The sequence below is a fragment of the Helianthus annuus genome, chromosome 17 (genome assembly GCF_002127325.2).
Source record: "Helianthus annuus cultivar XRQ/B chromosome 17, HanXRQr2.0-SUNRISE, whole genome shotgun sequence".
Classification (NCBI taxonomy): domain Eukaryota; kingdom Viridiplantae; phylum Streptophyta; class Magnoliopsida; order Asterales; family Asteraceae; genus Helianthus; species Helianthus annuus.
In genome coordinates this window covers 5,093,479-5,103,221 of record NC_035449.2, presented here as the reverse complement: position 1 = coordinate 5,103,221, position 9,743 = coordinate 5,093,479, and the positions used below count along the sequence as shown (strand labels likewise).

Sequence of the window (9,743 nt, the reverse complement as noted above, 5' to 3'; positions counted from 1 at the left end):
ATATATAGCATAATAAGAATAAAATGTTTAAACGTGCTCATATCACACATGAAATACACATACAAGTTACTAATATGCTGAACTAGTATCACTATATGTCAAACCAAAGTTTCCAACGCAATCTTGACTTCCCAACATCATCGAAACGAAGGGGATTTAACATGTTTTACTTAACAATACCCTAAGAATCGGGGTGGTGCGTTAATCCTATAGCGCTATAGTTGTTAAGGTAGGCTTGATCGAAATTAATGAGCATATAGACACAATGTATACATAGCATATGAGATTAACAGGTATCAAAATGTTTTCATGTTTAAATGTGGATAGAGTGTGCATATAAACAAGTTTCAAGTGTTGCGTGTTTTTGTATATTGTACATGTTGCACCCAAAGTGTTTAAAATGAAAAAAGGATCGAGTATACTCATAGTTTTGCATAGATTTCCACAAAAACCAAGAGTGGAGTTGATGAAGTCTCGAGATTAGGTTGAAATGTTTACACAAGAGTATAAGATTACTGATGTGAAAGGGGGTCGGATCAGATTGTTTAAAATACGAAATTAAAACGGATTAAAACATAAGGCAGTCCGTTCGTACGTACGAAGGGAGTCTCCTGATTGGTACGAACGGGTTGTTAAAGTGCGATATGAACTGGTTTTGAATGATAAACGATAAGGTAAATGATTTAAAACAGTAAATAGGCTGATTGGGTGTAAAAACTATTGTTAAAACAGAAATGAAAATAGTTCGGTTTGGTTGGCAGTGTGGGTTCGTACGAACGGGCGTAGTCCCTTCGTTCGCACCCACTGTGTTTGTTATGAAAATCTTGGTTTTTATCTGATTTGGTTGAAAAGTATTTGTTTAATTTATTTAATTCAGTAGATAAACGTTTAAATGATGACAAATGAGTGGGTGAACAGAATCGAAATTAAAACAGTAAGTATGAACTGGAGTCCCTTCGTACGAACGGGCATAGTCCCTTCATACGAAGGCACGGTTCTTGATGAAATTCCTGTTTGATCCATCAAAAACATATCATTTCTTGATAGAAATTAACCCTAATGCAGGTCGTTAACTATGAATTGAGTTAGGGTCTGATAGGTTCCCGATTCCATAAGATCGTGTAATGATCGAAAGGAAACTATGGTTAAGTTGTGATATGTTATGAACATTGATCCAATTCTCGTATAAGTGATGCTCCACAACAGTTTGACCAAGCAAAACGAGTCGAAACCATCTTCGAGATAGTTAGAATCAAAGGTTTTTGCAAAGTTTGAAGGTTATGATCAAAACTTCAAGAAACGAAATAAAATGGAATTGAAATGAAGGAGGAGAAATCTTACAAAGCTTCTGATCGCAACATCAATTTGAGAGTGTTTGCAAGGGGAAATGGCGAATTGGAATGAAGGCATAAGGCCTCTATTTATAGATTGGAGGGTACATTAGGGTTTCCTAAGATTTAGCAATGATTGAGCAGTTACGAAGGGTGGGTTCGTACGAACCGGCCTGGCTTCGTACGAAGCCACATGATTTCATTATTTTGGTTTTCAACTTCAATTATTTTACGTATTTTAATCAGTGTGACGTGCATCAAACATCAATGTGAATCAAAGAATCAAGAATCAAGCATTGCATATCGTTTAAAACGTGAATTAAATAACATGAATATGATAAAAATAATTGTGTTTTCATTATAATCAATGGTTTCGGATTACAAACTGAAACGAAATAGATTACAACAAGAGTACAAGTGTCTAAAATGGAAAGTACAACAAGACTTGCTAAAACATGAAAGTACAATTATGCGGAGCGTTACAGTCTCCCATACTTTTGGATATTTCGTCCTCGAAATCTAAGAGGAAAGCTGAACGAAGAGTTATGGATACTTGGTCTTCATCTCTCTCTCGAGTTTCCAAGTGAATTCGGCACCACGCTTTCCTTCCCAATGAACCTTGACTATGGGAATTTTGTTGTGCCTAAGTTTGTGTGAATTGAAATGATTTCATTATGTGAATCAAACTTGCCCCTAATCATTACTCACATCAGGTTATATATGTATGTATACACATGTTTGTGTGAATTGAAATGACTTCATTTGGAGCACAAATACATGTGAAACGAGAAGAAGAAAAGGAGGCTTTTGTGTACAACAAACATATACAATTTAGTCATTACGGCAGTGCTCCACTAATATGAGAAAGGGACTCCAACATGTGGGAGATCACATCAACATAACATAACATATGTATATTGGCTTGGTTTTGTTTCATGGGTAGGACATAGAAAGAAACCATCACTTTTGATTGGATATCTTGCCCAACTTTAAATACTCACTTTTACTTTTAACAAATTAAATGGCATAAAATAAATTATTCAACTTTAAATATTGATTAGTGTGTTTTATAGGGTGGATATGGATATGAACGAATAAATTAATGTATAATGGATATTGATGAGGAATAATTACTCGATATGGACAATAGGGATGATAAAAAAACCATGCTTAACGGGAATACTGAAAGTCGAAACATATGAGATGGGTATTCAGGTATATGATCAGGTATGAGATTGAAAAATAAATATTTTACAGACAAGGGACTAGTATAAGATTAGGTTATACCTAACTAAATTACCCGAAACTATATAATTGTCAGCCTGAGCTATACCCGAATTTTTAATTTGTTTCCCTCTTATCTTTCTTTAGTAATAATTCATTGTAGTAACCTTATTACATAAAAAATCAATTGTTCTTGTGTGATATATATTTTAAAGGTATTATTTTTTACGTACACTATGAAATACAAAATTATCCTACGAGATATATATAATTATGAAATTTAAATATTTTATATATTTCAAACATTTTATGGTGATGATGATATGTGTATAGTTTATCACATTATAGTTTATCGTAGTTGTTAGAAACATAAAATTATATGTAAATTAAAATAAAAAAATATACATAGTTGAAAATCTTAACATTTTTTTAAATTAATGAGTGTACTCGATACTTGTGAGAATGCCTGATACCTGACAATACCCGAAGGATAACCAGCCGAATATAGGATATAATTTTACAATTAGGTTCATGACTCGAATACCCAGTTCATTGCTAGCCCTAATAAACATGCATGCTTCTTGTCATCCCTACTACATACCCATATCTTAAACCATGGTTTGAAGGTTCTTATATTCATATAAAATGTGTATCATGTGTAACATTATTCGTGTAACATTATTCGTCACAAATAATTCTTTAGGGTTTCAAAATTTACAATTTAGCCGTTCATTTTTCAAGAATGCCTTTTTTGTTGTCACTTTATATGAACACTTTTTTGTCATCTTTTATATGCCATGCCTCTAATGATATTTTCCTTCTAGCATATCCAGTTTTGGGTAATACTTGGGTGAGAACCATATATATACTATAAACATAAACACCAACATTTAAATTCAGAAACACTTGGAATAAGATTACAAATTGATGATGCTAACTTTAATGCATCTATTTTTCATACAACAACTTTAACCTTTCATGTCTTGGTTCCAAACTTATTTATCATTATGTCATTATCCTTCATCCAATTTGAAGACACTCTTTCAAGGCATATAGCCACCACCATGACCACCACCTTCACCGCCGCCACTACCACCTCCATATCCACTCGCCCCACCACCGCCTCCGCCTCCTGAACCGCCACCAGCTCCTCCACCACCAGCGTATCCACCATGCGCTCCTCCAGCACCCCCACCAGCACCAGCACCACCTCCACTACCGTATCCACTTCCTCCAGCACCACCAGCACCAGCTCCACCACCGCCGCCACCACCATGTCCACCTCCACCACCACCACCTGATCCTCCAGCACCACCATATCCACCACCACTTCCACTTCCAGCTCCTTCACCACCACCATAACCACCACCATGTGCTCCTCCTCCACCACCACCACCACTACCACCACCTCCTCCACTACCACCACCACCTCCTCCACCTCCAGCAGCCCCACCACCATACCCAGCACCACCTCCTTCACCAGCTCCACCTCCATATCCAGAACCATGCTCTCCTCCAGCCCCATAACCACCTCCTCCTCCACCACCACTACCCCCTCCACCACCACCACCACCACCTCCTGCTACACCACCATGAATATAGGCCCCCGCTTCATAACTCAAGAGAGCCCTAGTGGCAGCACTAAGGCCCAAACCTAATAAAACCAAGAAAAGCACACTTGAAAGTTTGTGAACAGCCATGTTGAATGAAAGACTTGTTTGTAGTTTGCATGAAAATGTTGCATATATATAGGCATTGGGTAGATGAAGCACTACTTCAACTTCTGACCTTCTGTAAACAGAAAAGCTCCATAGTGGTCCATGTCAGAAATAACCAACTACAGAAAACGATTTCTTGTAATGTGCCATTTGCTGTTTCGCACGATTTATAAACTAAGTAATTAATTAATTAGTTCATTGTTTGAGTTGTTACTTGTTAAGATTGTAACTTAGCCATTTCAACTATTTATATTTAAATAATAATAATAATAATAATAATAATAATAATAATAATAATAATAATAATAATAATAATTAATAAATCTATCTGGTATGATAATCTTATATTAATTTGAACCATGCATTTACTGTTTTACAATCTGATCTGAATAAATATATCTAAACTACATACATAATTTCCATAAGAGTATATTACAAATTTTGTCCTTTATGTTTGTACCAAATTGCAGGCGGCGTCATTTGCCTTTAAATTTGACTAGTTTTGTCCCTAACATTTCAAAATCCTGCATGTTATGTTCTTTAACCCTAACTTAGTCAGATTTTTTTGTTAAATATGGTCATGTGACTTGCACATGAGGGCATATTCGTCTTTTCACCATTACGTGGACTATTGTGTAAATGCTTAATGTCTAGGGACTATTATGTAATATAATGAAAAAATATATAATTAAAAAGACATGTACTCTCTCTCTCTCTCCCTCTCTCTCTCTCTCTAACCTTCAGAGCACCACCACCACCCTGCCACCGGTCACCCCTCCTCCGCACCTGGGGTTTCGTAAGCCGCCGCCGGACAAACGCACCTACCTCCGCACCTAGGGTTTCAACAGTCGTTTGAGGATAATACTTAAGATTTAGAGAATAAAACTGAGAGATTGATGAACTGTTGAAGATTATCGGCGACTTTATGTGTAAATCCAGAGGGAGGACTGATCTGCCACTCCATAAGCTCCTTCTGAAGTCTATTGGTGGCAATTATTCCATATATAAGTTTGCAACTTTTTTATGCAATATCACTTGTACATTGTGCTTTCGGTGTTTCTCATAAAAAAAAGTTCATTTTTTATTTTTAACCCAAAGGTTTTTACTTTTTACAATTCTAGCCCTACATAATTTGTTTTTTTTTAACTTTAACCCAAAACTTTTCATTATTTGCAATTTAACTTCACAACTTTTTTCACTTATACTTTTCATCTTTCGTAAATTTTCGTTTTACGTATAGTTCTAAATTTTTCGAGTTAACACGACGCAACGTGCATGTGTGGTTCAACGTGTTTACCTCTATTTTTCCATGTTTGACAAGTTCGTCGCAACACGCATATCCTAGGTCGAGTCAGTGTTGGTGGTCGATGATGGTTGTGTGATATTAGTATTATTTGACATTGTTTTACGCCCCGCTGCAACGCGGGATGTGCTTTGCAGGGTTTTCAAATAAAAATTGGTTATCCATATGGTTGTCGTAACGTTGGCTTTGCGGGTTTTCCAAAAAAATTGATTTTTTTTTTTTACTTTTCACCCAAGAGTATTTCATAAATTACTTTTAACTCAAAACTATTTGTGTTTTTTTTACTTTTAACCCAAAAAATTTTTCTTTTGCAATCTATCCTCATAACTTTTTTTACTTTCAACTTTGGTCATTTATAGTTTTCATTTTCCGCAAATTTTTCGCTTTATGCTTGGGTCTAAATTTTGTGACTTAACGCATCGCAACTTGCGTCTTTGGTTTAACGTTTTTGCGTTTCTTTTTAAATTTTGTGAGTTAACACGACGCAACGTGCGTGTGTGGGTGAACGTTTTTACATTGTCTATTTTTTCCCCGTTTGACATATTTAACATAACGTGTGGGTCCTAGATTGACTTAGTTATAACTAAAGAATTCCCGCCGCATTTGCGGCGGGTCGCAATCCTAGTTTTGCTTAAAACCTAAACAATTGGCATCAAATTAATCAAAATTTGACGATGAATAAACATACATACACACAATTGATCGAAATCGGAGTTTGGAAAGATCAATCAATACATATAGAGAGAGGCATATGTATAGATATAGAAACCTTGCGAGAGGAGACGGAGGATATGGTGGTGGATGCAGTTTGATCGTTTGGTTATCAAAACAAGACTGTTGTGGTGATGGTGGGTGCAGTGGTGATTTGGGTGCGCTGGTGATGGTGAGTGCAGTGGGGTAGTGGTGGTCGATAGGTGGAGGTGGTGTGGTGGAATTGGTGGTGGTCGGTAGGTGGTGATGGTAGCAGTTTTCAGTCCGGCAGTGGGTGGGGTGGGGTGGGTGGTGGTGGTGAAGGTTATGGGAGGTGGGAGGTAGGTGAAGTCTGAGAGTGTGAGAGCGAGGGATAGAGTTGTATATATCATTTTGCTTTATTTTATTAAATAATATTAAAAAACTGAGTTAAATTGTCAATTTTCTAGGTTTATCTGTTTTATTTATTTTAATTACATGTAATCTATACTATATTATAATGCATGAGACAAGGGCATTTTAAGATACCCAAAAAATAAGAACTTTTCCCCCCCTTTATTTATAGAAAGACCCCTAAAATAAGGATAGTTTGGTCTTTTAAACGTTATTTATTTTTTAGCCCCTAAACTTATTACACTTAAATCCCTAAATTTTTAACAAAATTATAGATAATTAGTTATCATTCACCCCTCCATAACAAGATAATATTTTTTTTACTTATTCTTAACATCTATCTCAAATCTCAAATCTCAAATTTCAAATTTCAAAACATTGCTCTCTCTCTTTTTGTGCGATAGTGAGGAAACTCCAACAATCCAGCAGAAAATGGATCCAATCGTTCTTCTACTTCGCTCTATCTGCTACTGATCTTGATTCTACCAAACAGACTAATGGTATCTTATCACAAAATTATTGCCAAGAAGCATAAGATCCTTCAGGTTAACTTACTCCCTTCGACCATAAATGGCGATTTTTGGTGATTTTAGGGTTTCTGCAAAATTGGATCTATGTTTCTTTTTTGTTGATTTTGCTACTTTGTTGCTTGAATATGTGAAATAATCAATGACATTGGAGCATCAACAATGTTCTCGAAATTAGGGTTTTATTTTGGGGGATTTTAGTGTATATGTTCTATCTGGTAGATGTGACCATAATATCTTGTTTTCTTTATTCACTTGTGTAATAAATGGACTTGTCGAAACAGGTCAGGTTGGGTTAACCTCCGAATACTTTGTTCAACCTGTGTAATACTTGTAGTTATAACCTGTGTATCATTATATAGGAGTACCATATGGAGCCAGGCATCTCAATGACCACAAATTGGAACTGCACTACTTCTGTTACTTCTTTTGTTATCACTTCATCAAATTGGAACTGCACTATTTCTGTTACTTCTTTTGATCCATAGGGTGAATTCTACATTCTGGTGAGTTTTGACTTGAAACTTTCACTTTTATGACCAGCTTAGTTTTCGGATAGCATAACATGATATATTTTTAATTGTTCTCAGGTCATGAACATGCTCGGACCAAGTCTTTGGGATATTTGGAGTTCATTAGGCCAATCGTAAGACGAAGAAAATTTTGATGCCATTGTTGTGAGTAATGTTTTCTTTTGGTTAATTATTTTCTTCTGTAGGATGACACCAAAGTCGACAGCTTGTGCATCGAAAGCTTCGCTGTGGTTTTCGTTTTTGGATATAAAGTATCGGACCAGGTTTGTTAGATCTGTTTCTTGCTGTATTTTGGTAAATGAAGTTGAACTTGTATGCATTTTAGTAAGCACATAACTTTTAAATGTATTTGTTAATTATAAGAAAATAATAATTATTTTTCCTCCCAAACTATGCCTTTCAATAAAGTCATGTGTAGTATAATCATTATAAATAAGTATATGTGAACCATTAAAAGAATAACCATTTTATCATGGACTGTTGTTCTTGAGAATCAACTTGAAACGTGTTTTAAGTAGTCTTCAAACTTTTTACATTTTTGGCAACTTGAAATGAGTCAAGCAGTGGTTGGTAAGTATGGAATTTTACAATGTAGCGAAATCTTGCTGAATTCATATGGGGTTTTAAGTGTATTTCGCTAAATCTTGCTGCAAGTTGAACTTGGTATCTACTAAGCAAAACTATTTGTTAAGCCTGTGGCGTAAGATGGAATTGGCACTATGGCTTCTGAAGTTGCAAAGGGTAATGCTTATATCATAAATGTACTCGATTTAGTTCGGTCAGTGGGTGGGTTGGTAAGTAAACGTGCTAAGATTTGTTGGGTCAGGACGGGTCGGGTCGGGTTGGGTTGGGTTGACCTCAACTAAGGAGTGTCAAAGCAGGTACTTAATTAGGGCATTTCAGATTGGGTTGACCCAAATATACTTTTTGTCCATCTCATTCCTTTTTCAATTGATGTGTATTAAATATGATTAGAAAAGATATTATTACAATAATAATTCTCAGTTTGTATTATTATTGAAGGTTCTGCAAATAATGGCCAGGATCCGAACTTAGAAGTAAGTGGAATTCCTCTGCAACCTCCTAAAAACCAGAGAAGCAGTAAGAAAATGCAGACTCAAGAAAAAGGTTTCATGAATCATCAAAATAATATCATTTTTTCTCTTTTTAATCACTCTAAATTCACGTGTTCAACTCCATGTTTCACCATCACTAAAATGATCGCGGGCCCAAATACGTTTAGCAGCTAGAGTCTAGCAAATTAAGGCTAGCTCAACTTGAACAGATCTTCAACGTGCTCGATCACAGGTTTTTATTTATATTTTATGTCAATGTGTGTGTAGTGTTTGTGTTTGGAATTGAATTGTATACGTTAACACATAAAATAGTTTGTATACTTCTAAGTTAAGAAAATTCAAATGAGAAACACCGATGCACAAGGCTCCCCACTGTAAAATTGTTTTGTTGCTGTGAAATTGAGTCTCATAAGTAATGTCATATAAGTTACAATTTTCTTGCATCATGAATGATTAATTCTATTTTTTATGCAAATATCAAACCAGACTTGAGATTGGTCATATCAGGGTGCAAAATGGTGAGGTATGAAGCTTGTCTTAAAAGTAAAAAGCCAAATTTAGGTCAAATTTGTAAAATAAGTGATAGCTAAAAAGGAAGTGGGTGATCATTTATCCCTATAAAACCATATAGTAAATTTTTGTGTTAATTGATTAATCAACAGGGTTAGATGATATGTATATATGTGGGAAGTGAACGGTGCTCAATTAAGTGATATTAATGTTAAATAATGTTACTTCTCTTTTTAGTTAATCATCAAACAATATTTGTTTAGTACTTTATTATAATATTAGACGGTGGGGTATGGTGGGACGGGGGTTTGGGGCATGGGTTGACACGTGGACTTCGAGTGACACCGATGGTCAGTTGCATGTTGGGTCGGTATGGCGGGGCGGGGCGTGGCTAGCCCGCGTGGGTTGGCCACGTGTTATAATTATTTTTTTTCAATT

The 9,743-nt window shown here is 35.7% G+C and overlaps 1 protein-coding gene and 1 long non-coding RNA gene across 2 annotated transcripts; one reads left to right on the top strand and one right to left on the bottom strand.

Moving 5' to 3' along the window:
- Window positions 1-3,598: 3,598 nt before the first annotated feature.
- Window positions 3,599-4,080, bottom strand: LOC110923623 (glycine-rich protein DOT1-like). Its single transcript, XM_022167693.1, has 2 exons — window positions 4,017-4,080; window positions 3,599-3,900 (listed from the first exon to the last, which is right to left on the bottom strand). Exons 1-2 carry the CDS (start codon window positions 4,078-4,080, stop codon window positions 3,599-3,601), a joined length of 366 nt encoding a protein of 121 aa, XP_022023385.1.
- Window positions 4,081-7,030: 2,950 nt separating this feature from the next.
- On the top strand, window positions 7,031-9,416 carry LOC110922859. The gene is made up of 5 exons (XR_002583536.2): window positions 7,031-7,204; window positions 7,549-7,692; window positions 7,777-7,832; window positions 7,905-7,982; window positions 8,743-9,416. It is a non-coding gene; the product is annotated as an uncharacterized LOC110922859 (long non-coding RNA).
- The last annotated feature ends 327 nt before the right edge of the window (window positions 9,417-9,743 follow it).

Excerpts from the sequence above, each read along its gene's own strand:
- LOC110923623 (XM_022167693.1), bottom strand. The coding sequence starts at position 4,080 with ATGGGGCTGGAGGAGAGCATGGTTCTGGATATGGAGGTGGAGCTGGTG. Across the intron at positions 3,901-4,016 it reads GGTGAAGGAGGTGGTGCTGG|GAGCTGGAAGTGGAAGTGGT; the intron begins GTATGGTGGTGG and ends GTGGTGGTGAAG.